The sequence below is a fragment of the Hemitrygon akajei genome, chromosome 5 (genome assembly GCF_048418815.1).
Source record: "Hemitrygon akajei chromosome 5, sHemAka1.3, whole genome shotgun sequence".
Lineage (NCBI taxonomy): Eukaryota > Metazoa > Chordata > Chondrichthyes > Myliobatiformes > Dasyatidae > Hemitrygon > Hemitrygon akajei.
The window spans coordinates 114,433,885-114,461,245 of record NC_133128.1 but is presented as its reverse complement, the minus strand read 5'-3'; the positions used below and the strand labels follow the sequence as shown (position 1 = coordinate 114,461,245).

The following is a 27,361-nucleotide window of genomic DNA, read 5'->3' as shown; positions in this document are numbered from 1 at the left end:
TTCACCCAACTATCCAGCTTCTCTTAATGCCTTGTAGTTTATTATCGTCACATATTCAACAGTTCCCTAGTACGATAAGAATGGACACTTAACCTTACAATTTAACTCATTATAGCCTTGCATCTTATTGTCTACCTATACTGCATTTTCTCTGTAACACTTTATTCTGCACTGTGGTATCAACATGCTGCCTGACCCACTATGAGTGCAAGTGAAATGGGTTTGTTTTATTTTTGTTGCTTGTTGTATAACAAACCAAGGTACCAAGTTACAGTGAGAAGTTTTTGACAGATGATGCCACATACAAATACATAGGGACAGTAAAAAGGAAAACAAACATTTCACAAGTGAATCCATTGGGGCTGTTGAATGTATCCAATGCTCCCTCTAAATCAGAGACCCAACACGGTAACATCCATAATTGGGAGGCCAATCATTTTAAACCCCCCACCCATTCCCACAATGACAAATCTGTTCTCAGACACTTCTACAGCTATGGCCAGACACAAATTGGAGGAGCAACACGTCATACAGTAATCCGCAACAATCCATAATGGCATTAACATGGATTTCCCCAACTTCTGGTAACCACTCCCCTTCTGCACCACATCCCTTTTGTTTCCCCTTGTCTTCCCTCATCCCCCTCATTATTGCCCATCACCTACACCTTTCTCCCTACCTCTTTTCCTTTCTTCCACGATCCTCTCTGCTCTCCTATCTGGTTCCTTCTTCAGCCCTTTGCGTCTTCCACCAATCCCCTCCCAGCTTCTTACATCATTCTCTTCTCCACACTCCCACAACCCCTCTGTCTTACCACCCTCTCAAAAACCCATTTTCACCTATTGCCTGCCAGTTCATGCTCCTCTCTCTCTCTCCCTTCCCCCCCCCACCCTCTTAATATGGCTTCTGCCCCTTTTATTTATGGTCCTGATTAAGAATCTCAGCCTGAAACGTGCACTATTTCATGTCCCTCCACAGATGCTGTCTGACCTGCTGAGCTCCTCCAGCATTTTGTGTGTGTTCCTGCAGAATAGTCTTCAGTTACAGTTAATGTGCAGCACAGGTGGACAAAAAGTGCAAGTGCAAGTTTGGATAGAGATTAAGAGTTCATTTCTTAGCGCATGAGAGCTTCAGTCAAGAGCCTGATAACAGTAGGGAAGAAACTATCCTTGAGCCTGGTGGTTCACTCTCAAGCTTTTGTATCTTCTGCCTGATGAGAAAGGGGAGAAGAGAGAATGTCCAGGTCACCTGTTGGGTCTACAGGATACAATTTCTAAGATTGCAGATGACATCAAACCAGGAGACAGCAGCAATTCGAGAATTGTCATGAACTTCAAAGATACATGGACAAGCAAGAATTTAATAAGAAGAGTGCAGTATTAGATAAGAGACAATAAAAACTAGGAGGCCCAATACTACAAGAATGGAGAAACTGGAGTTTGCGCACAGTTTGTTGAAAGAGGATCCTGGGCTCAGTAAAGAGAGCCAAAATACAGAAGTGAAACTGGGTTGAAACTTCATAAAATACTGTTTGGCAACAAGTTGAGTTTTGTGTCCAGTTTTGGGGAAGATGTGAACATTTTAGAGAGAGTGTCAAAAGGAAATGATTCCAGAAATGAAGGACTTCAACTCTGCAGAGAGACAGAAAAGAGGAGATTAAGGAATTTGGTATATCCCTATTGAACCTCACCAATTTTTAGCAATGCATCATTCTGTCTGAATGCATCAGTTTGGTGTGGCAACTGGACTGTCTGTGACCACAAGAAACTGCAAAGTTGTGGAAACCAGCCTCCCCTCCATGAACTCCGATTATGTTGGCTGCTTTACTGATGCAACAAGAGTGTAGATAAAGACCCCACCCACCCTCTACATTTTCTCTTCTTCCCTCTCCCATTGGGCAGCAGATATAAAAGCCTGATAGCATATATCACCAGGCTCAAGGACAGCTTCTACCCTACTATTACAAGAATACTGAATAGTTACTTGTTACAATAAGATGGACTTCTGACCTCACAATTTACTACACACACTTTGTCTACTTACACTGCACTTTCTCTGTAACTGCAATACCATTCTGCATTATTGTTTTACCTTGTTCTACCTCAATGCACTGTGTAATATTTGATCTGTATGAACAGTACGAGGACTATTTTTCCACTGTACACATGACAAATATAAACTAATTCCAATTGTTGTCCTTGGAAGACAGTAAGAGGTTATTAAAAATCAACAGTACAGTTGTGGGGGGGAATAATCCTAGTGTTGGGAGGGACAGAGAATATAGGTGACTGATGTGTGGATATCTCTTAGGGTATGGAATGCACTAATAAAGGGAAGCTGATGCAATTGCTAAGTCCAAGTGCAGCAGTTTGGGTAACTGAAAGGGCAAAGGAGTGATACCAGCCAGACTGTTCGATCATAGAGCCAGTATCTACCTGGGCTAACCTGCGTCCTTCTAGAACATAGATCACAAAGGCATAATACAGGCCCTTCGGCCCACAATGTTGTGCCAAACTATTCCAAGATCAATCTAATCCTTCTCTCCTACATAGCCCTCCTTTTTTCTATCATCCATATGCCTATCTAGGAAAGTTTTAAATGTTCCTAACCTCTCTGTTTCTATCACCATCCTTGGCAGCATGTTAAACACACCAATCACTCTGTATTTAAAAGAGCTTCTCTGACATCCTCCAATTTACCTTGTATATACTTTCCTCTAATTACCTTAAAATTATGTCCCTGGTATTAGCCACTTCCGCCTTGGGAAAAGTCTCTGGCTATCCACTTGATCGATGTCCCTTATCAGCTTGTATGCCTCTATCAAGTATGTGCTTGAGTCATTCAGCACTTCCTAATCACTTTGTTTTCTCAGGAGGAGGCGCAAAAAACAGACCGCGAAGCAGTGGCCGTTGTGACCGCGCGTCACAATCCACACATGTCAAATGTGGATTCTGTACTGGCCTTCCAGAAAGTCATGGAGTGATCGTGTCAGACGTAAAGGAGGAGAGGGACTGGTACTCACAGTGCAGTGATTCTGATGCCTCTGCTGTAGAACCCACTCAAGCTTTGTGAAGATAGCAGGGTTGTCTGGCTCAACAGAAGCTGCAAACATCAGATTATCCTGGGCATATTCGTGACCTGAAGAAAGATCACACACTGTATGAATGTCAAACAACACCTCAAGAACACAACACAACAATAAACACAAAAGATTCTACAGATGTGGAAATCCAGAGTAACACACACAAAATGTTGGAGTAACTCAGCAGGGCAACCAGCATCAATGCAGGGGAATAAACAGTCAACGTTTCAGGCCGAGACCCTTCATCAGGACTGGAAAGGAAGGGGGAGTAAATCAAAATAAGAAGCTGGGGGGAGGAAAAAGAAGGTGATACATTAAGTCATATGGGTGGGAGAGGGGAATGAAGTGAGAAGATGGGAGGTGATAGATAGTAAAGGTAAGGAGCTGAAGGAGGAATCTGATAAAGGAGAGTAGACCATGAGAGAAAGAGAAGGAGGATGGGCATCAGGGTGATAGGCAGCTGAGAAAAGAAGAGATGAGGGGAGTGCCAAAATGGGTAATTGAAGAGGGATGGGGGAGGGGGAGAAATACTCTAAGTTAAAGAAATCAATGTTCATGCTATCAGGTAGGAGGCTATAAAGACCAAGTACACGGTATAAATCAGAGGGCTGTTTAGATGAGATGGGAGGTTGAAACGTCTCTAAACTGGGAAAAGTAATTACTTCCTTTTCCTATTAGGAAACGAGTTAGGACAGGTGACGGAAGTGTGTGTAGGGGAACACTTTGGTTCCAGTGATCATAACACCATTAGTTTCAACTTGATCATGGACAAAGTTAGATCTGGTCCTCGGGTTGAGGTTCTACACTGGAAAAAGACCAAATTTGAAGAAATGAGAAAGGATCTAAAAAGCGTGGATTGGGGCAGGTTGTTCTCTGGCAAGGATGTGATTAATAAGTGGGAGGCCTTCAAAGGAGAAATTTTGAGAGTACATAGTTTGTATGTTCCTGTCAGGATTAAAGGCAAAGTGAATGACAATAAGGAACCTTGGTTCTCAAGGGATATTAGAACTCTGATAAAGACAAAGAGAGAGATGTTTGACATGTATAGGAAACCGGAAGCAAATAAGGTGCTCGAGGAGTATAAAAAGAGCAAAAAAAATACTTAAGAAAGAAATTAGGAGGGCTAAAAGAAGACATGAGGTAGCATAGGCAGTCAAGGTGAAGGGTAATCCAAACAGCTTCTACAGGAATATTAAGAGCAAAAGGATATTAAGGGATAAAATTGGTCCTCTTGAGGATCAGAATGGTCGGCTATGTATGGAACCCAAAGAAATGGGGGAGATCTTAAATGGGTTTTTAGCGTCTGTATTTACTAAGGAAACTAGCATGGAGTCAATGGAAATATGGCAGACAGGTAGTGAGGTCATGGAACCTATACAGATTGAAGAGGAGGTGCTTGCTATCTTGAGGCAAATCAGAGTAGATAAATCCCCAGGACCTTGAAGGAGACTAGTGTTGAAATTGCAGGGGCCCTGGCAGCAATATTTAAAATGTCGGCACCTACAGGTGAGATGCTGGAGGATAGCTCATGTTGTTTAAAAAAGGCTCTAAAAGTAATCCAGGAAATTATAGGCCAGTAAATTTGACGTGGGTAGTAGGTAAATTATTGAAAGGAGTACTAAGAGATAGGATCTACAAGTATTTGGATAGACAGAGACTTCTTAGGGAGAGTCAACACAGCTTTGCGCGTGGTAGGTCATATTAAACAAATCTATTAGAGTTTTTTGAGGAGGTTACAAGGAAAGTGGATGAAGGGAAGGCAGTGGATGTTGTCTACATGGATGTAAGGCCTTTGACAAGGTCCCACATGGGAGGTTTGTTAGAAAGATTCAGTCGCTAGGTATACATGGAGAGGTAGTAAATTGGATTAGACATTGGCTCAATGGGAGAAGCCAGAGAGTGGTAGTGGAGGATTGCTTCTCTGAGTGGAGGCCTGTGACTAGTGGTGTGCCACAGGAATCAGTGCTGGGTCCATTGTTATTTGTCATCTATATCAATGATCTGGATGATAATGTGGTAAATTAGATCAGCAAATTTGCTGATGATACAAAGATAGGAGGTGTAGTGGACAGTGAGAAAGGTTTTCAAAGCTTGCAGAGGGATTTGGACCAGCTGGAAAAATGGGCTGAAAAACGGCAGATAGAGTTTAATATAGACAAGTCTAAGGTATTGCACTTTGGAAGGACAAACTAAGGTAGAACATACAAGGTAAATAGTAGGGCATTGAGGAGTGCAGTAGAACAGAGGGATCTGGGAATACAGATACAAAATTCCCTTAAAGTGGCATCACAGGTAGATGGGTAGTAAAGAGAGCTTTGGTACTTTGGCCTTTATAAATCAAAGTATTGTGTATAAGGAGTTGGAATGTTATGGTGAGGTTGTACAAGGCATTGGTGAGGCCAAATTTGGAGTATTGTGTGCAGTTTTGGTCACCAAATTACAGGAAGGATATTAATAAGGTTGAAAGAGTGCAGAGAAGGTTTACAAGGATGTTGCCAGGACTTGAGAAACTGAATTACAGAGAAAGGTTGAATAGGTTAGGACTTTATTCCCTGCAGCATAAAAGAATGAGGGGTGATTTGATAGAGGTATATAAAATTATGGTGGGTATAGATAGAGTGAATACAAGCAGGCTTTTTCCACTGAAGCTAGGGGAGGAAAAAACCAGAGGACTTAAGTTAAGGGTGAAGGGGGAAAAGTTGAAAGGGAACACGTCACACAGAGAGTGGTGGGAGTGTGGAATGAGCTGCCAGATGAAGTGGTAAATGCAGGCTCACTTTTAATATTTAAGAAAAACTTGGACAGGTACATGGATAAAAGGTGTTTGGAGGGATATGGTCCAGGTGCAGGTCAGTGGGACTAGGCAGAAAAATGGTTCAGCACAGGCAAGAAGGGTCAAAAGGCCTGTTTCTGTGCTGTAATGTTCCATGGTTCCTTCCTTAAGTTAGCAATCAATAAAAAACACCATAAGACCACAAGATGTGGGAACAGAATTAGATCATTTTGCCCATTAAGACTGCACCACCATTCCACCATAGCTGATTTATTTTCTCTCTCAACCCCATTCTCCTGCCATCTCCCCAATATCTTTGACATCTTATCAAGAACTTATCAACCTCTGCCTTAATATACCGGATGATTTGGCCTCCACAGCCATCTGTGGCAATGGATTCCATAGATTCACTACCCTCTAGCTAAATAAATTCCTCCTCATCTGTCCTAAAGGGATACCATTGTATTTTGAGTTTGTGCTAGACTCATAAGAAACATCCTCTATCTAGGCGTTTCAATATTCAGTAAGTTTCAATGAGATCCCCCCCCCCCCCCATTCTTCTAAACTCTTGTGAGTACAGCCACAAAGCCATCAAATGCTCCTCACACATTAATCCCTTCGTTCCCAGGATCATTCCTGTAGACCTCTTTTGGAACTCTACAATGCCAGTGCATCCTTTCTAGACAAAGAGCCCATATTCCAAATTTGGTCTAAGCACCAGTATTCTAGTCAGTATGCCTGAAAATAGAAGCAGAAACCTGACTGTGGCTGGCTGAGCTTAAGTGTAAGAGCTACGATGCCACAGTGAAAGGCCTGAACTCACTTTCCAGCACATGGGAGAGAAGTTGTATAGGTGGATTTCACTGGATCTGACAATAGGTACATGAAGTAATATAGCAATGTGACTACTAGAGTCAAGTATGATGTCCCAATGGGTAGTCCACCAATGCTCCCTCTAATTTGTAATGACCAGTGTGCACAAATCTTGTGCTGTGCAATATTTTGCCCAGTTACATCAACATGTACGCACTGAATTTAAGTGGAAGTAAACCTGAAGCTATTCTAAGGATAATAATCTTTAAATGAATTAGCATTTCTTTAGTGCTTCACGCCCTTTACTTCTTTGGGCATAGTGAATCAATAATTTCTTCAATAAAAACAGTATAAATAAGCAAGTTCTAAAATCTGAAGACAATCATCTCAAACTCCATGTTGTCAACACTGTCCGCATCAGAAACCAGAAAAGGAAATGTGATTGTGTATAATCATGAAATATACCTAACATGCCTACAAGGTAGAGGGTGACAACCTTTTGTGTGCAGTTTAAATTTCTTTGTGTGCTAGTAGCAAAAGATGTACATGCTCACGCAGGGGTGTCAAACTCATTTTAGGTCACGGGCCGGATTGAGCAAAATGCAGCTTCATGCGGGCCGGATCAGTCGGACGCGTGCGAACGCAGCTTTCGTTGCCTCCATTTTTTCAGCCTGCTCTCATGTGTCTCAGTCTCTGCTATAACTACAAAGTGTTTCACTTTACAAATTCCGTTTCTTATGAAGAAGACTGCTGAATAAACACTAAAAACCCTGAAAACCTGGTACCTGAATAAACTCAGCATTAGCCATATCATACGCCATGGGCGCTTCGATTACTGGGGCCAGCTTTAATAGTAATTAGATATTATCTCGCGGGCCAAAGATAATTCCACCGCGGGCCTTGAGTTTGACATATACGCCTTAGAGGAAACATTGCTGTCTACTGGTCAGTCTACTGGCTGCAAAGGCCAATCTGGGATCCATATATTTACGATATTTAGGGTGGATTCTCTTAATAGAGAACATCAGTCCATAATTGCTTAACATGGGGAAGGTTGATGCATGGGCAGCCAAAGCATGGTCCTTGACAGATCAGGGGCAGGGACCAGTGGCATGGAATGCAAGATGACTGGGGACTGACCCTTTTCTGCTGCAGCCTTCCTTCTCTTTCAATGCCATTTTGATGTGCCATCATCTTCCACCAGCCCCACCATTGAGGTCTTGGTTGTTTCACTCTGTCTTTGATCCTACTGCCATGAGAGACCCTACCAGGAGCTGAGCTACAGATGGCATCACTCTCAGGATCTCAGGAAATCAAGCCTCTTCACTAAAACAAGCTGATGATCCTCAGAATATTTCCTAGGGGGAAAATGCCAACAGGGTACAGGTTTCCCCGCAATCCAAAGGTACAGCGTTCCTATGAAACCAGTTTGTAAGCCGAAATGTCGTAAAGCAAAGAAGCAATTACCATTAATTTATATGGGGAAAAATTTTGAGCGTTCCCAGACCCAAAAAATAACCTACCAAATCAAACCAAATAACACATAAAACCTAAAATAACACTAACATATAGTAAAAGCAGGAATGATAAGATAAATATACAGCCTATATAAAATAGAAATATTGTATGTACGGTGTAGTTTCACTTATCAAAATCAGGAAGGCAGTGAGCCAAATGACACATTTCACTGCATGTTTTGATGTACGTGTGACAAAGCTAATCTTTAAAAATTGTGTCTAATTGTGTTTAATGTATTTTTTTGTGAATGCTGCATATCTGATGCTATTTGTCTGTTATGCTGCTGCAAATAACTCTCATTGCACACACGTATCTGTGCATATGAAAATAACCAATACTCTGACTGTGTGTTCTAAAGTTGGCTCTTTTTGAGGTTAAAGTTAATTTGGTATATTGATCTCCTGTCTATGTCCCTGGACCAGTAACAGGCTATGAAGTTCAAATCCTATCACAGCAAAATGAAGAATTTAATAAGCCAAAATAAAGATGTCAGTAAAGGTGAGAATTAAGCCAGTGGGATGGTGAAAACCATTGGCTTTACCAATGACCATGAAGGAACACAATTTCCCATCTTTATCCTATATGAATAGATAAAGATACATTCCTAAGTCGTCTTAGGAATGTAGTTTGACTCTAAAAAGGACCCCCAAGTCACTTGGGGCATGTAATGAGCAATAGATGCTAAATTTGCCAAGGAATGTTCAGATCTGTGAATAAATTAAAAACAAGATTGAAAAACTGTAGATGCAGGAAATCAGAAGCATAACCGCAAAGTACTTCAAACTGTCAGCAGGCCTGGCAGTATCCATTAACCGAACATTTCTCCAGATAGTAAAGTCCAAACCTGGGGCATGGATTTAGGGTGAGAGGGAAAAGATTTAAAAGGGACCTGAGGGGCAACTTTCTCACATAGAGGATGGTGAGTATATGGAATGAGATGCCAGAGGAAATAATTGAGGCAGGTACATTAGCTTCATTCAAGAAGTACTTGGACGGGTACATGGAATGTGGAGGAATATGGGCCAAATGCAGGAATTTGGACTTAGCTGGGTATGCAGAGTCTTCACCATGGACAAGTTAGAGTGAAGGACCTCTAAACGTGTTGTATTGCTTTATAATCCCATTAACCATTAAGGTTCAGCGACAGGTTATTATCGATGCAATGCTCCTCAGACAGGATGAAGAGGTCAATACTCCCCAATGCCATTAGGCTTTACAATTCTACCGCCAGGACTTAAGAACTTTTTTAAAAGCTATTATTAATGCTTCTTGAGATAGTGATTTAGATGCACATCATATTTTTTACTGAGTTAAGTATTGTATGTAATTAGTTTTGCTACAACAAGTGTATGGGACATTGGAAAAAAGTTGAATTTCCCCATGGGGATGAATAAAGTATCTATCTATCTATCTAATCTATCTAACTGTAAATGGAAAACTAAAAAACTATACAGATTCTGCAATGATAAATAACTACAAATGCATCAAAAACCTAACAGGTCAGGCAGTGAAATGCTTCAGATGCTTAAAAATCCAGTTCACTAATGCCCTTTAGAAAATATGATTTCACATTTTCTGGTCCTATCTTTAGGTAACTTCACATCCACAGCATTCACCTGATCTGCAGATGTACCTCTTATACCTAATAAAATGGCTATTGAGTGAATGTTCGTGCTCTTCTGCTGCTATACACCATCCACTTCAAGGTTTGACTTATTGTACATTCACAGATGCTCTTCTGCACATCACTGTTTTAACATGCTGTATTTGAGTTACAGCTGCCTTTCTGTTAGCTTGAACTGGTCTAGCCGTTCTCCTCTAACCCCTCTCATTAACAAGCATTTTCACCCACAGAACTGCTGTTCACTGGACACTTTCTTGTTCTTCCACACTATTCTCTGTAAAATCTAGTGAACGTCGTGCATGAAAATTCTAGGAGATCAGCAGTTTCTGAGATACTCAAACACCCCACCTGGGACCAACAATCATTCCATAGTCAAAGTCACTTACATCACATTTCTTCCCTATTCTGATATTTGGTCCAAACATCAACTAAACGGTTTGATCATATCTGCATGCTTTTATGCCTCAAATTGCTGCCACATGATTAGATATTACATTAATGAGGTGTGACTAATAAAGTAGCCACTGGGTGTACTTTACAAGTTGCAGTGAGTATATTCCCAAAATTGTGTCGCACTTGGTTCCCTAGCTGTCAAGCTGAGTGGTTCAGCCCCTCCTCTGCAGCGGAGGGGAACATTTTATTCTATTAACATGTCTTGTATGGGCATGTTGACCTTCTGTGAACTCCAAGATTTAAGAACATCCTCCCCAATTGAAATAAGTTGAGTAATAGAGTATCTAAACAAGGCACAAACACTAGAGAATCTGCAGATGCTAGAAATCCAAGCTAACACACACAAAATACTGGAAGAACTCAGCAGGTCAGGCAGCATCTATGGAGGGGAATAAAGAATTGACGTTTCAAGCCAAGACCCTTTATCTGGACTCAGGCCTTTCAGCCCAACACTGGAAGATAAAACTCAGCTGTCACTCAGTGGGACGAATGGCCTAATTCTGCTTCTATAGCTCATGGTCACTGACATCAGACTTCTGAACCAATCACCTCTTTCCTTGTGTTGCCACAATCTCAAGACTCTTAACACGACCTCTCTCAGTCATTCCATTATCACTTTAGCATTCTGACCTGCACCACCCTGCAGTTTTATATGCATCATCACATTATTATTACCACCATGTACACTGTCTACACTGGAAACCTCACCCCAGCTAGGAATTTCATTGCACCCTGGTGTATATGACAATAAGCTAATCCAAATTTGAACCTTCCACCACACAATTAGAATCCAAACTAGGTTATTATCACTATTATAGGATTTGAAATTTAAAATATTAGTGAAGCTGAGCAGTTCAAACTCATGACAAGTTGGCAACGGGTAAACAGAAAGGGAGAAAAGAACCTCAGAAAATCCCCACAGTTTATTCAGGAACATGCTCACACTTTTGGTTCCATTTACCTGGCCACAGCAATGTCTCATCCCCTAGGGAGCTTACAACATCGAGTGATGATAGCATCAGCGAGGAGCTCCCTTCAAAAATTCGACCTCAAAAACAAAACGACACAGGACTAAGTCATCAGTAGTCACGGAGAATGTGGTACATCTACAAACACCTAGTCAGGTCTCATTGGTAAGCATGAATTCCCTTCATACAAGGCTGATGCCAAGCGCTGGCTTTGTACTGCATTGCACTAACTACCGTGCCACTTTTTATTAGATATTACTAAATATTAAATACAGGAGCAGCATCTCCTGGTAGGTACTTACCACATCCGGACAGGAACACCAGGTCTCCAGAGAAGAGGCAATCAGGACTGTTGTGAGGTTCCCCATCCAGGACGTAGATCATATGACCCACTGTGTGTCCCGGTGTGAAGAGAGCCTGAAACCGCAGATTACCCACCTCTATTGTCTGCTTGTCCAGAATGGGGCTGAGGAGCAAGAGGAAGAAATGTATCAAGCATTCATAGACCATGGCACTCAATTTGCACCCTTAGCATTACCATCAGAAGGAAAATCCTCCCTAATTGTGTCAATTGTATAAGGAGAAGGTGGGAGTGGAGGATGCTATCACGTATTTGCTGCACAAATCACTCTCTCACCTAGAGGGGGTCAGTTGTGCTGTGAGGATTACATTCCTTGACTTCTCTAGTGCCTTTAACACCATCCAGCCCAAGATCTTAAGGCACAAACTAACGGAGATGGGAGTAGACTCTCACATGGTGGATTGGATAGTGGACTACTTGACAGATAGACCTCAGTATGTGCGGTTGGGAGACTGTAGGTCTGACACGGTGGTCAGCAGCACAGGGGCGCCGCAGGGAACCGTACTCTCTCCGGTCCTGTTCACCCTGTACACATCAGACTTCCAATATAACTCGGAGTCCTGCCATGTGCAGAAGTTCGCTGATGACACGGCCATAGTGGGGTGTGTCAGGAATGGACAGGAGGAGGAGTATAGGAAACTGATACAGGACTTTGTGATATGGTGCAACTCAAACTACCTGCGTCTCAATATCACCAAGACCAAGGAGATGGTGGTGGACTTTAGGAGATCTAGGCCTCATATGGAGCCAGTGATCATTAATGGAGAATGTGTGGAGCAGGTTAAGACCTACAAGTATCTGGGAGTACAGTTAGATGAGAAGCTAGACTGGACTGCCAACACAGATGCCTTGTGCAGGAAGGCACAGAGTCGACTGTACTTCCTAAGAAGGTTGGCGTCATTCAATGTCTGTAGTGAGATGCTGAACATGTTCTATAGGTCAGTTGTGGAGAGCGCCCTCTTCTTTGTGGTGGCGTGTTGGGGAGGAAGCATTAAGAAGAGGGACGCCTCACGTCTTAATAAGCTGGTAAGGAAGGCGGGCTCTGTCGTGGGCAAAGTACTGGAGAGTTTAACATCGGTAGCTGAGCGAAGGGCGCTGAGTAGGCTACGGTCAATTATGGATAACTCTGAACATCCTCTACATAGCACCATCCAGAGACAGAGAAGCAGTTTCAGCGACAGGTTACTATCGATGCAATGCTCCTCAGACAGGATGAAGAGGTCAATACTCCCCAATGCCATTAGGCTTTACAATTCTACCGCCAGGACTTAAGAACTTTTTAAAAGCTATTATTAATGCTTTTTGAGATAGTGATTTAGATGCATATCATATTTTTTACTGAGTTAAGTATTGTATGTAATTAGTTTTGCTACAACAAGTGTATGGGACATTGGAAAAAAAGTTGAATTTCCCCATGGGGATGAATAAAGTATCTATCTATCTATCTAATATGAATTGGGGAGAGAGGCAAGGATCCGTAACAGGATGTCTTAAGCTTCAAATTCAAGCTGTTTAGGGGGATATAAACATAAGATGACATTTCTGATCACCTCATTACAGGAAAGAAGGATGTGGAAGCTTTAGAGAGAATGCAGAGGATGCTGCCTGGATTAGAGAGCATGTCTCATGAGCATAGGTTAAATGAGCTGGGACTTTTCTCTGTGGAACAAAGGAGGATGAGAGACAATTCCAAAGAACTCTAGAAAACACTTTCAAAATGCTGGTGGAACACAGCAGGCCAGGCAGCATCTATAGGAAGCACTGTTGACGTTTTGGGCCGAGACCCTTCGCCAGTCCTGACGAAGGGTCTCGGCCCGAAACATCGACAGTGCTTCTCCTTATAGATGCTGTCTGGCCTGCTGTGTTCCACCAGCATTTTGTGTGTGTTGTTTGAATTTCCAGCATCTGCAGATTTCCTCATGTTTGCTCTAGAGAACACTTTCCCAGAGTGGAAATGGTTAACACAAGGGACACGATTTTAAGGTGATAGGAAGAAAGTATAGGGGACTTGTCAGAGGCAAGTTGTCATGTTTTTTCAGAAACAGAGAGGTGAGTCTGTTAAACATACAACCAGGATGGTGGTAGAGGTTGATATTTTAGGGGTACTTCAAAAACTTCTAGATAGGCTCTTGGACAATAGAAAAATGGAGAGCTATGTGGGAAGGAAGAATTAGATTGATCTTAAGAGTAGGTTAAAAGGTTAGCATAACATTGTGGGCCAAAGGGCCTGCCCTGAACTGCAGTGTTCAATGATTTAAACATCTGAAATATAAACAGAAGTGCTAGAAATACACAGCAAGTCAGGCAGTTAATGTTTCACGTCAAAGTCCCTTCATCAGAGCAAGTAGAATACAGAAACTCTCTTGGAAAAGTTGCCCAAGCTGGGGCTCAATTAAAACTTTATCAGATGAAGGATCTTGACCTGAAACATCAACTAAGTATTGTCCTCCATAGAAGCTGCTCAATCTACTGAGTTGTTTGTGCATCTTGTATGTGTTTACTCTTTATGTTCCAATTGAAACATCTCCAGTGTAGACCACAAGACAAAGGAGCAGAAATAGGTCATTTGGCCCATGATACTATTCCGTGATCACATTTTGGCCAATTTATTATCCCTCTCAATCCTATTCTACTGCCTTCACCCTGTAACTTTGATGCCTTGACTAATCAGGAATCTAACAGTCTCCTTTTTAAACACAGCCAAAGTAAAATTATCAAAGTTAGTATATGTTATCACATGTTACCTTGACATTTATTTCAATGCAGAAATTTACAGGAAAAACTATACACAAACAAAGAGGTTCCTCGAAGTCTGTGCACGGCCTCCTCTATTGCCACAATGAAGCCAAACTCAAGTTGAGGGAGCAACACCTCATAATCTGTCTAGGTAGCCCCTAACCTGATGGCATGAACATCAATTTCTCTAAATTCTAGTAATTACTCCTTCCCATTCTCTCTTTCTCCATTCCACATTCTGGCTCCCACTGTTACCCCTTCTCTTCTCCTAACCGGCCCATCACCTCTTTGATGCTCTTCTTCCTTCCCTTTCTCCCCTGGTCCACTATCCTTTCCAAACAGATTTCTTCTTCTTCTGGCCTTTACCTCTTCCACCTAACATGTCCCAGCTTCAAAACTTCATTCCCTGTCCATTGCCCAGCCACCTTCCTCCTCACATGGTCTCAACCATCATCTGCCAGGCTGTAATCCTCCCTCTTCCCACACCTCCTTATTCTGGCTTCTGTCCCCTTTTTTTCCAGTCCCGATGAAGGGTCTCAGCTGGAAAGGATTGTTTATTCCCCTCCATTGATGCTGCCTGACTGTTGAGTTCCTGCAGCATTTTGTGTTGTTCCTCTGGATTTCCAGAATCTGGAGAATCTCGTGTTTATGGAACTGACAGCTTTTTGTTAAATTAAATTGAGCAGTAGTGAGGAAAATGCTAATGGACATTACAGAACATGGAAAGACTTAGAGAGAGTGGATATGGAGACAATGTTTCCTATAGTGGGAAGGAGGAATGTTTTTAGCCAGTGGATGGTGAATCTGTGGAATTCATCGCCACAAACAGCTGTGGCGGTTAAGTCATTCTGTGAATTTAAAGCGAAGGTTAATATGTACTTGATTAGTCACGGTGTCAAAGTTTAATGGGAGAAGGTAGGAAAGTAGGGTCAAGAAGTATAATAAATTAGCCATGATGGAATGGTGGAGCAGACTCAGTAGACCAAGTAGCCTAATTCTGCTCTTATGGATTTATGATAGGAAGCTATGTAGCCAAGTTTCCTGATAATATAAGGATACAGGAGGCTACAGACAATGTAAATGGGAATAATAAATTACAAAGAACAGATTAAGTGATTAGGCAGATATGTAGCAATTGGATTTCAAGTGTTGGCAAATGTGACATTGCTCACTTTGAATCTAAATTTCCAAAATGGTATTTACTAAATGATAAAAAGCCATTAAGCATTGGAAGACCAACAAGACTTTTGTGGGGGTTGGGAGGCACGTACATACGTCATTAAAATGGAACTAAAAATATTTTATTAAATCTGGAAGAACACTAATCTATATAGATAGACAAAAGGAGCTAGAACACATTAACGCTATATAAAAGGAAGCACAAGAGGTTCTGCAGGTGCTGGAAATCTGAAGCAACACAAAATGCTGAAGGAACTCAGATCAGGTAGCATCCATAAGGAGTATAGTCAATATTTTTGGGTCAGGACTCTTAAAACAGGAATGGAAAGAGGGGAGATAGCCAGTATAAAAAGATGGGTGGGGTGAGTAAAACCTGGCAGGTGATAGATGGATCCAGGCAAGGGGGCAGTGATAGGCAAATGAGAGGGGGAGTAAAGCGGGAATGGCCTCTCCATCTGTCCATCACCCACATGATCCTCCCCGCCACCTCTTCTTTATTTCACTGTCCTCTCCTATCAGATTCCATCACAAAAACATAAAAACAGGAGCAGGAGTCAGCCACCTGGCCCATTAAGCCTGTTCCGCTGTTCAATAAAGTTATGGATGATCTGGCCATGGACTCAGCTCCACCTACCTGCCATTTCCTCATAACCTTTAATTCCCCTACTATACAAAAATCTATCTGTGTATTTCAAATATATTTAATGAAGTAGTCTCTACTCCTTCCCTGGGCAGTATATATTTCTTATAGTGGGGAAGTGTAGGACAAGAGTGCATAGTCTGAGAATACAAGGATATTCTTTGAACAGAGATAAAGAATTTCTTTAGCCAAAGGGTGGTGGATCAGTGGAGTTCATTGCCAAGGATAGTTGTGGAGGCCAAGTCATTGAGTATATTTAAAGCAGAGGTTAATAGGTTCTTGATTAGCAAGGATGTCAAAATTAATTGGTAAAAGGCAGGAAACTGAAGTTGAGAGGGATAATAAATCAGCCTTGATGAACAAGGGAGCTGACTCAATTGGCCAAGTGGCCTAATCTGGCTCCCATGTCTTACGGTCTTTCACAGATATTCCATTTGTTCTATCTGAATTTCCCCGCATTCATGCAACTTAACACCAACTCATTTTTCCTTCCCAATTCTGAAACGTTAATTCAGTTCCCTTTTTCCACAGCTGCTGCCTGACCCACTGCCTGCTCTGAAGAGAACATACCTGGGCAGGTTCTGTCCTGTCATCATTGTAGCTTACCCAAGAAGCCTGACTAGAGGGGATGCTAATTCTAGAGACATTGTAACGTAGAATAGCTATCAACCCAGAAGTTGGTGGGATGTATGGGACGTGCAGCTCAGTACACGGTTGAAAAGAATCTCAATCAACACCGATATAGCGTTGGATCTGACTGTTTGTTATTTTCTTTGCAGTTTAACAATTAACGCCTGCTGTTCAGTGTTTAGTAGTTACAGTATGTACCCTAGTGGTTACGTTTGTATGATTCTGGAAAGCTCTGGAGGCTTCTTTGGTACCACATTTGACTAGTGGCTTTCTGATAAGCTGACTCTTATCTGCAAATTTGAATGCAATTTTTCTCATCTATATAATATAAAAGAGCTGTGTGCAGCAATGCCATATTTTTGTTTCTATCTCCCTTTACTTAACAGACCTCTCTCACTGTCTGCTTTCCACTGTCCCTGTTCTATTAATGCTTAAATGATTGTGAAGCAACAAATTTTGTGCCTCCTTCCTTCTGAAAGAATCTTGGATAAAAAGAAAACAACAGAACCCAACAACAGTAACTTCCCCCGCACTGCACAAGAGTGCCCATTCTCAGTCTTGTGTGATACTTACTCTGTTAGAGCAGGAATGTTATCTCTGGAGGAACCGTAAATTCGGCAAGTTTTGTGGATTTTCTTCAGTACCTTATTTCCACCACTATGATCCCTGCAAATTATTAAAATAGAAAAGGAAAAACAAAGAAAAGTAACTAAAAGAGAATTCCCCTGGGTGGAAATGGCCTACATGAGGGGACATAAATTTAAGGTGATTGGTGTAAAGTAGTGGGGCATGAGAGATTTTTTTTCGTATAGAGAGTGGTGGATGCGTGGAAAACGCTGCCAGGGGAGTTGGAATAGGCAGATATATTAGGGACATTTAAGAGATTCTTTGATAAGCACAGGGATGGAAGAACAATGGAAGGCTATGTGGGAGAGACAGTTAGATTGAACATAGCACAAGTTAAAATGTCATCACATCATTGTGGACCAAGAAGCCTATGCTGTGCTGTAGGGTTCTATGTAATAATTCTCACTCATGTTAATTTACAAAGGACAGCAGATTTACTTTATCCAATAGAAAAATGTATCGTCTAAAATTAGTGCAAACTAAACCACACAGCAATTGTTTGTATTCATCCACAATTTATTTGAAAACTAAAACTGCACTAATTACCCAAAATACATTGAATTAGAAGTGAATGCTCCACAGCTAACATGGGGAGTGGAGGAAGGGGAGTGTGCTATCACTGGAGTGGGTCCAGAGGAGGTTCATGAGGATGACTCCAGGAATGAAAGGGTTAACGTATGAGGAGTGTTTGATGCCCCTGGGCCTGGACTCGCTGGAGTTTAGACTGGGGGGGGGGGCAGGGGGGAAACCTCATTGAAGCCTATCAAATATTGAAAGATTTAGATAGAGTGGATGTGGAGAGGCTATTTCTTATAGTGGGTGGAGAAGCCTAGGACCATAAGGCACAGCCTCAGAACAGAAAGAACATCCCATTAGAGCAAAGGTGAGGAGGAATTCCTGTAGCCAGAGAATGGTAAATCTGTGCGATACATTACCACAGACAGCTGTGGAGTCCAAGCCATTAGGTATATTTAAAGCGGATATTGATGGGTAAGGACGTCAAAGGTTTTGGGCAGAAACAAGAGAATGGAGTTGAGAGGGATAATAAATTAGCTGATGGAATGGCTGAGGAGATTCAATGTGCACAAGATTTAATTCTGCTCCTATGTCTCATACAAGCACTGATAATTATGTAGCAACTCCCCCTCAGTGGAAATATTAGCACATTCTTATCAACACACACATCTAACAAACTTTCTATAGTTTGAACAGCCCATCAGTAACTTGTTGCCTTTAGCACAGGATGAGGGGGAAAAAAAAATCAGTAAAATTAAAACTCAACACTTTCACTTTGTATGGTTGAATTTGAAGGCAAAATACAGGATTAATGGCAGGATTCTTAGCAGTGTGGAGAAGCAGAGGGATCCACATCCACAGACCCCCCTCAAAGTTGCCATGCTCGTTGACATGGTGGTTAAGAAGGTATATGGTGTATTGGCCTTCATTAGTCAGCGACTGAGTTCAAGAGGCGCAATGCCACGGCACAATAAAACTGATTAATTACACTTGGAGTATTGTGTTCAGATTTGGTCACCTCATTAAAGGCAGGTTGTAGAGGCTTTAGAAGACACTGAGGAGATTTACCAGGATGCTGTCCGAATTGGGCAGCGTGTCTTACGGGGACAGGGTGAGCAAGCTAGGGCTTTACTTTTTGAGCAAAGGAAGATGGAAGGTGACTTGTAAAGGTGTACGGTATATAAAGTAAGAGGCATAGATCAAGTGGATAGCCAGGGACTTTTCCCAGGACAGACATAATCTTAAAATGATTAGAGGAATGTATGGGGGGTAGGGGATGTCAGAAGGAGACATTTATAAAGAAAGTGGTGAGTGCATGGAACATACTGCCAAAGGGTGGTGTTAGGGGCAGAAACATTAGGGACATTTAAGAGACTCTTATAGCGGATGATAGAAAAATGGAGAGCTAAAGAGGAGGGAAGGGTTTGATTGATCTTAAAGTAGATTAAGAGGTCAGCAAAATATCACGGGCTGAAGGGCCTATACTGTTCTATGTTTAAAAGAAGAACAAGCAGCTTACAACTCACCAATGCTTGTGCGTTGTGAGAATTGCTTCTAAAGTGGCACCCTCTTCCTCAAGGCATGCCTGAAAAACATTTATGAACAAAAAAAAAGTCTGAAACTTTGGACTGAATGTAACGCATTTCACACCCAGGATTAGCATTAGATAAAGTAACATTTGCAATTCAGGAAGGTACAACAAAAGACAGCTTGAGTAAAATTCCCTTTCCACCAATCCATCAAACATTCCCTGGGCAAGGACAGTATAGTTTGCTAATTGATAATGATTTTTTTTAATCATCACATGCACTGAGTACAGTGAAAATGTTTTGTTTGTGTGTCATCTTTGTATATTACGTCAATGATTTGGATGACGGAATTGATGGCTTTGTGGCCAAGTTTGCAGATGATACAAAGATAGGTGGAGGGACTTAAACAGATTAGGAGAATGGGCAGAGAAGTGGCAGATAGAACACAGTATCAGGACGTGTATGGTCATGCATTTTGGTAGAAGAAATAAAAGCATAGACAATTTTCTAAACAGAAAGAAAATTCAAAATTTCGATGTGCAGAGGGACTTGGGAGTCTTTGTGCAGGATTCCCTAAAGGTTAGTTGCAGGTTGAGTCAGTGGTGAGGAAGACAAATGTAATGTTAGCATTCATTTCAATATAAAAGCAAGGATGTAATGCTGAGGCTTTATAAGACACTGGTAAAGCCTCACAGAATATTATGAACATTTTTGGGCCTCTTATCTAAGAGAGGCTGTGCTGACATTGGAGAGGGTTCAGAGATGGTTCACGAGATGGATAAGTGTTAACATATGGAGACCAGCTAATGGCTCTGGGCCTATGCTCCCTAGAATTCAGGAAAATGAGGGGGGCTGTCATTGATGAAATGGTGCAGCAGACTCCATGGGCCAAATGGCATAATTCTGCTCTTATACCTTATGTTTTTATTGAAGTGTCTGCAGATGCTGAAACCTGAAGCTTCAAACAAGAAGCTGAAAGAACTCAGCTTGTCTGGCAAGATCTGCGGGGCTGGCAGGTGAGGGATAGACTGTTAACAGTTCAGGTTGAGGGACTCTGCATCTGGATCACGAGGCACTTCATCTCTTGGGTAGACTATAATAAGAGAACACCCATATAAACAGGAGCTTACCTGAATAATTTCTGGATCAGCAGGATCAATGGCTACAGCCAGGTTTGAAGCCACATCTATAATCACGTAGCTGTAGTTGTCTGACAGTATTGGGACTGGAAGAATTTTCACACCTGAAATTTTAAGATACAAGGATGAAGTTAGAAGAGAACAAATAGCGAAGGACTGGATAGACACCATTCCATCTCCATGCAACCTTTCCACCCAAAAAACAAACACGGTTAAAGAATGAGAGGGGTTCTCACTGAAACCTATTGAATATTGAAAGGTCTTGATAGAGTGGATGAGGAGAGGATATTTTCTTTCATGGAGGAGTCCAGGACCAGAAGGTACAACCTCAGAATAGATGGGTGTCCCTTTAGAACAGAGATGAGGAGGAATTTCTTTAGTCAGAGGATGGTGAATCTATGGAATTCATTGCCATAGATGGCAGTAGAGGCCAAGTCATTTTAGGTATAGAAGACAAGAGAATGGGGTTGAGGGGAATAATAAATCAGCCATGATGGAATGGTGGACACGACTTGATGAGCCGAAAAAATACAGCCTAATTATACCCCTATGTCCTATGGTCTAAATACTCGAGAACAAGTGTTTCAACTTATAATACTGGGACTTTTTAAAATATCAAACAACCATTGCGGCATTTGCAACATGAGGACATTTAGTCCATCAAATGCTTTCCAGTAAGGAAGTTTATCAAGTGTCATCAAGATTCAAGGTTGTTTATTCCTGGTCTTTAGTACACAAGTGTAAAAGTTAAAATGATTGTAACTCCAGATCCAATGCAGAAAAAAAGAAATTCTTTAAAACACAATGCACAAGTAACTGATGAGTGTCAAGAGATATATATATATATAATACACACACGCATACATATATACACACAATAAGCTTATATACATAGACTAATTGCATGTACATAAAGTGACTCAAGGTACAGGAGTATCTGCACTTAAGATGACTCTGACAGGAACTGATAAAGTAATGAGGGTGGGGGTGGGTTAGAGAGTGGTGTTGGTCAGACTGACAGCTTGGAAAAAGTAACTGCTTTTGAGGTTGGTGGTCCTGGAGTGGGTGCTGCGTTGCCTTGTCCCTTATGGGAGTAGAGCAAACAGTCCATGAGCAGGGTTGGTGAGATCCTTCACAATATTGCTGGCCTTTTTACAAGTTTATTGTCTGTCATTCAACCATACCGCTAAACACAACATCATTCCTCTGGCAACCTCCATCACCTATCTGTATTTATGACCTTGCATACCCCAAATCTATCATCCTATTGAAATCCAGGTCTTTCACTGTGCAAGTCTCCATCATTAGAAATAAAATGGTCTATTCATCATCGCACTGCCAACATCTCAATATTTTCGTCCTTCTCACTTTCAGAATCAGCTCCTCAGGAAAGACGAGATGAGGAAAAAATAATTGTTTCTTGTCAAAGTTTTGATGCTCACACATAATGTACAAAGTAAATTTTACTAATTATCACGGTCGCCACATACAAAGATTTTTTGCAGGCATTCACAGTAGAACAAAAATACAATAGAATCAATGAAAAACTACACACAAAGACTGACAAAGCAACTAATGTGCAAAAAACATTGCAAATTGAACAAATATTGCAAATAAATATATTAATACTGAAAATATGAGTTGTAGAGTCCTTGAAAGTGAGTTCATAGGCTCTCAAATCCATTCAGTGTTGAGGTGACTGAAGCTATCCACACTAGTTCAGAGCTTGACGTACAAAAAAGCTGGATGAACTCAGCAGGTCGGGCAGCATCCATTGAAAGGAGCAGTCAACGTTTCGGGTCGAGACCCTTCGTCAGGACTAAAGAAGGAGTGTAAGGGGAAAGCACTATGGGTAGTAGAAGAAGGCAGAGTCATGAGAGGTGATAGGCAGCTAGAAGAGGAGACAGAGTGAAGGTGGGATGAGGGAAGGGAGAGGGAGGGAATTACCAGAAGTTGGAGAATTCGATGTTCATACCAAGGGGCTGGAGACTACCCAGATGGTATATGAGGTGTTGTTACTCCAACCGAAGTTTGGCCTCATCATGGCAGTAGAGGAGGCCATGTAGGGACATATCCGAATGGGAATGTGAAGGAGAGTTGAAGTGAGTGGCAACTGGGAGATCCTGTCTATTGTGGCAGACAGAGCGCAGGTGCTTGACGAAGCGGTCCCCCAATCTGCGTCAGGTCTCACCAATGTAGAGAAGGCCGCACTGGGAGCACCAGATGCAATAGTCTCCAGCCCCTTGGTATGAACATCCAATTCTCCAACTTCCGGTAATTCCCTCCCTCTCCCTTCCCCCATCCCACCTTCACTCTGTCTCGTCTTCTAGCTGCCTATCACCTCTCTCATGACTCTGCCTTCTTCTACTACCCATAGTGCTTTCCCCTTACATTCCTTCTTCACCTCTCCTGCCTATCCCCTCCCTGCTTCTCCTCCCCCACCCCTTGATCTTTCCTCTGATTGGTTTTCCACCCTCCCCCCACCTTCTTTATAGGTCCCCTGCCCCCTCCTTTAGTCGACGAAGGGTCTCGACCCGAAACGTTGACTGCTCCTTTCAACGGATGCTGCCCGACCTGCTGAGTTTATCCAGCTTTTTCGTACATCTTGATCTGACCACAGCATCTGCAGCGTACTTTGTGTTTACTTGTTCAGAGCTTAATGGTTGAACATGGCGGTGTGGGACCCAGGGCTCCTGTACCTCATTCCCAATGGCAGCAGAGAAAAGAGAGTTTGGCCTGGATGGTGGGGGTCCTTGATAATGGACATTGCTTTCTTGTTGCAGGGCCCCTGTAGAGGTGGTCAGTAGTGGAGGGATTGCTTGTGTACTTTCTACGTCAACATTTTAACTCCGGGCTGTCATTTGTCCGCCATGATTTCTAGTGCCATTTGCTTTAACTATTTTGCAAGAGAAGGGAATTGTTTTTGAGTGCTATTTCTCTTTGTTTTTATTGGTCTACACAACAGTTTTAGTGTTAATGTTCTGTCATGACTCTGTCTAGTCTGAATTTCAGTCCTTGTGTGCACCCCTATGGGTTTCTGGCATTTCTCCCTAATATTTCATTTAATTCTGTAAATTAACTTTTGCCTTAATTTAGAAATTATTTTTAATCTAATCAGATGGATACTCAAACTGGGGTAAGTATTACACACGAGAAGCTTTGATTGCAAGTTCGCTGCTCAAAGAAGAGCTGGTCTTGATTACTGACTTAAGCCTTCCCTTCACACACAAGTGTGCACAAGACTATAAGACATGAGAGAAGAATTATACTATTTGGTCCATCAAGTCTGCTCCACCATTTCATCATGGCCAATTTATTATCCCTCTCAACCCCATCCTCCTGCATTCTCTTTGTAACCTTTGCTATCTTTACTAATCAAGAACCTATTAATCTCTGCTTTAAATACATCTAATGTCTTAGCCTCAACAGCCATCTGTAGAAATGAATTCCACAGATTCACAGCCCTCTGGCTAAAGAAATTCCTCTTCATCTATCCTAACAGGGCATTCTTCTATTCTGAGTCTATGGCCTCTGGTCCTAGACTCTTCTACCATAGGAGACATCTCAACACATCCATTCTTTCTAGTTCTTTCCATATTCATTAAGTTTCAATGAGATTCCTCCCCACCCCCCCCCACCCATTCTTCTAAACTCCAATGAGTACAGGCACAGAACCATCAAATGCTTCTCTTACGTTAACACTTTCAAGACAGAGATCATTCTTGTGAACCTCCTCATGAAGCCCAAACCTGCTCACAATACTCTAAATGCCTTATAAAGCCTAACATTACATCCTTGATTTTATGTTCCAATCTTCTCAAAATGAATAGAAACATTGCATTTGCCTTCCTAATCAGGAAGTTAACCTTTAGGGACTCCTGCATTGGGACTCCCAAAGTCTCTTTGTACCTCCGATTTCTGAATTTTCTCAATTTTGAAAATAGTCTATGCCTTTATTCCTTCTACCAAATTGCATGACCATTCATTTCCCTAGTGCCAAGTGTCAGCCAGCACGAAGCACTGTTTACACAAAATAATGATACTAATTAGCTTTTCACAAGGTCCCAGGGCACTTTGCAATTAAGCACTTCTTAAGTGTTGTTTTGTAAACATTGTTGCAAGGAGCTTGACATGGAACTTAACAGCAGAGTGCAGGCCCTTTGGCCCATGATGGTGAGCCTACCATTTTACCTACTCCAAGATCAATCTAACTCTTCCCTCCCACATAGCCTTTATATCACCCATGTCCCTATCGATGCCTCTAATGAATCTGCCTCTATCACCATCCCTGAAGGCATTCCATGCACTCACTGCTGTGCGTTAAGTCTACCTCGGACATTCCCCTCTATACTTTCCTCCCACCAGCTTCATATTAGCCTAGTCACGGACTGAAAAAAAAGTCTCTGGTTATCCACTCAATCTATGCCTCGTATCATGTTGTACATCTACATCAAATCAACTCTCACCCTCCGCTACAAAGACAGAAGGTCTGTTAGAGTACTGACAGGATTTACATGAACGTTGCCAGGACTTGATGGGGAGAGTTGGACAAGCTAAGACTTATTCCTTAGAGCATAGGAGGGGTGATTGAGTATAAAATCACAAGGGACATAGAAAGGGTGAATACAGTCAGTCATTTTCCCTAGAACTAGTGGACACAGGTTTTAGGTGAGAGGAGTGAGATTTAATAAGAGCTCAAAGAGCAATTTTCTTAAAAAAAACAAAGAGGTTGTATGTACGTAGAATGAGCTACCAGACAAAATGGCTGAGGCAGGTACAATAACAACTTTTAAAAGACAATCTTATAGGAACTTGCGAAATGGAGTGTTATGGGCCAAATGCTAGCAAATGGGACTAGCTTGGATGAGGCACCTTGGTCAGCATGGACCAGTTGGCTGAAGGGCCTGATCGTGATAGATAGATAGATAGATAGATAGATAGATAGATAGATAGATAGATAGATAGATAGATAGATAGATAGATAGATAGATAGATAGATAGATAGATAGATAGATAGATAGATAGATAGATAGATAGATAGATAGATAGATAGATAGATAGATAGATAGATAGATAGATAGATAGATAGATAGATAGATAGATAGATAGATAGATAGATAGATAGATAGATAGATAGATAGATAGATAGATAGATAGATAGATAGATAGATAGATAGATAGATAGATACTTTATTCATCCCCATGGGGAAATTCAACTTTTTTTTCCAATGTCCCATACACTTGTTGTAGCAAAAACTAATTACATACAATACTTAACTCAGTAAAAAATATGATATGCATCTAAATCACTATCTCAAAAAGCATTAATAATAGCCTTTAAAAAGTTCTTATATATGACTATGAAGTGAAAAATAGTAAACATTCAAGGGCAATGAAGTACAGGAGCCTTAGGTCCCACATCACGAGCCTGAGAAAGATTCATTACCCCTCACCATCAGGCTTCTGAACTAGCATGGATAACTTCACTTACCCCAACTCTGAACTGATTTCAGTCTACAGATTCACTTTCAAGGACTGGACAACTCATGTTCTCATATTTATTTACACAATTTGTCTTTTTCTGCACACTGGTTGCTTGTCAGTCTTTATTTGTGTAATTTTCATAAAGTGTATTAAGTTTCTTAATTTTCCTTTAAATGCCTGCAAGAAAATGAATCTCCAGGCAGTTTACTAATTGAATTGGTTTAGCACAGCACTGTGGGCTGAAGGGGCTGTTCACAAGACCTTATTATTTATTACTTTGATAATAAATTTACTTTGAACTTTCATCAGAAATAACTGAAAGTCTGACCTAAAACTCACTCTCTCTCCCCACCCCTCCCCCCACAGGTGCTCCCTGACCTGCAGAGTAGTTCATGTTTTTAAATCTCAGATTTCCAGGATTTCCAATCTTTTTGTGTGTTGATTTTAACCCCTTACTCACACTTTCACTTGTTCCCAACTCCGAAGACCTACCAACTGGTGCTCAAACACTGCTCGCTGTGAGCAGAGACACCCATTCACAAACTGAGCCACAAGACCAAGCTGGCAATGAGGCACTGAGGGATGAACTAAAGCACAGAACTGCTTGAAGCTACCATCAGCTTTCTGGTGATTCGGACTCGCACCTACTTATCACATGAACATGAAACGCTTCATTTGTTTCATCAGTCAACATAACCCAAAGATGTACTGTGGGTAGTCCACAAGAGCCAACGCAGCATATCCACCATGTTCACAGCAGCTCTCTAACATATCCAGGCCAGGTGGTAGGAAAATCTCTCATAGTTGTGCAGAATCTGAGAGGTGACTTGATAGAGGTGTACAAGACAAGAGGCACAGATAAGAGTAGATAGCCAAAGATTCTTTTCCCCGTGGTGGAAATACCTAATACGGGGGGGAAGGGGGTAATTTTAAAGTGATTGAAGAATAAGGCAGAAGGATGCCAAAGGCAAGTTTGTTTATTCATTTAACAGAGTGGTAAGTGGGTGAAACACCCTGCCGGGGTGGTGGTAGAGCTATATACATTAGGAACATTTAAGATACTCAGATAGGCACATGGATGACAGGAAAATGGAGAGCTATATGGGAGGGAAATGTTAGTTTGATCAATATGTGCCCTGTCGTATGATGTGGGTGATTATGGTCTTTGACCATGACTGTTCTTGGCAAACTTTTCTACAGAACTGGTTTTCCATTGCCTTCTTTTGGGCAGTGTCTTTACAAAACAGGTGACCTCAGCCATTATCAATACCCTTCAGAGCTTGTCTGCC

General features: G+C 41.6%; 1 protein-coding gene across 1 annotated transcript in view; it reads right to left on the bottom strand.

Moving 5' to 3' along the window:
- The window catches only part of pnkd (PNKD metallo-beta-lactamase domain containing), a 55,911-nt gene that overhangs the window by 3,734 nt on the left and 24,816 nt on the right, over positions 1–27,361 (bottom strand). The window contains exons 3-8 of the mRNA XM_073046227.1: positions 20,580–20,692; positions 19,447–19,505; positions 17,351–17,443; positions 11,534–11,697; positions 11,225–11,311; positions 3,023–3,138 (exon numbers count right to left, since the gene is read on the bottom strand). Coding sequence (XP_072902328.1) covers positions 3,023–3,138; positions 11,225–11,311; positions 11,534–11,697; positions 17,351–17,443; positions 19,447–19,505; positions 20,580–20,692 — 632 coding nt within the window. The remainder of the gene's footprint in view (positions 1–3,022; positions 3,139–11,224; positions 11,312–11,533; positions 11,698–17,350; positions 17,444–19,446; positions 19,506–20,579; positions 20,693–27,361) is intronic.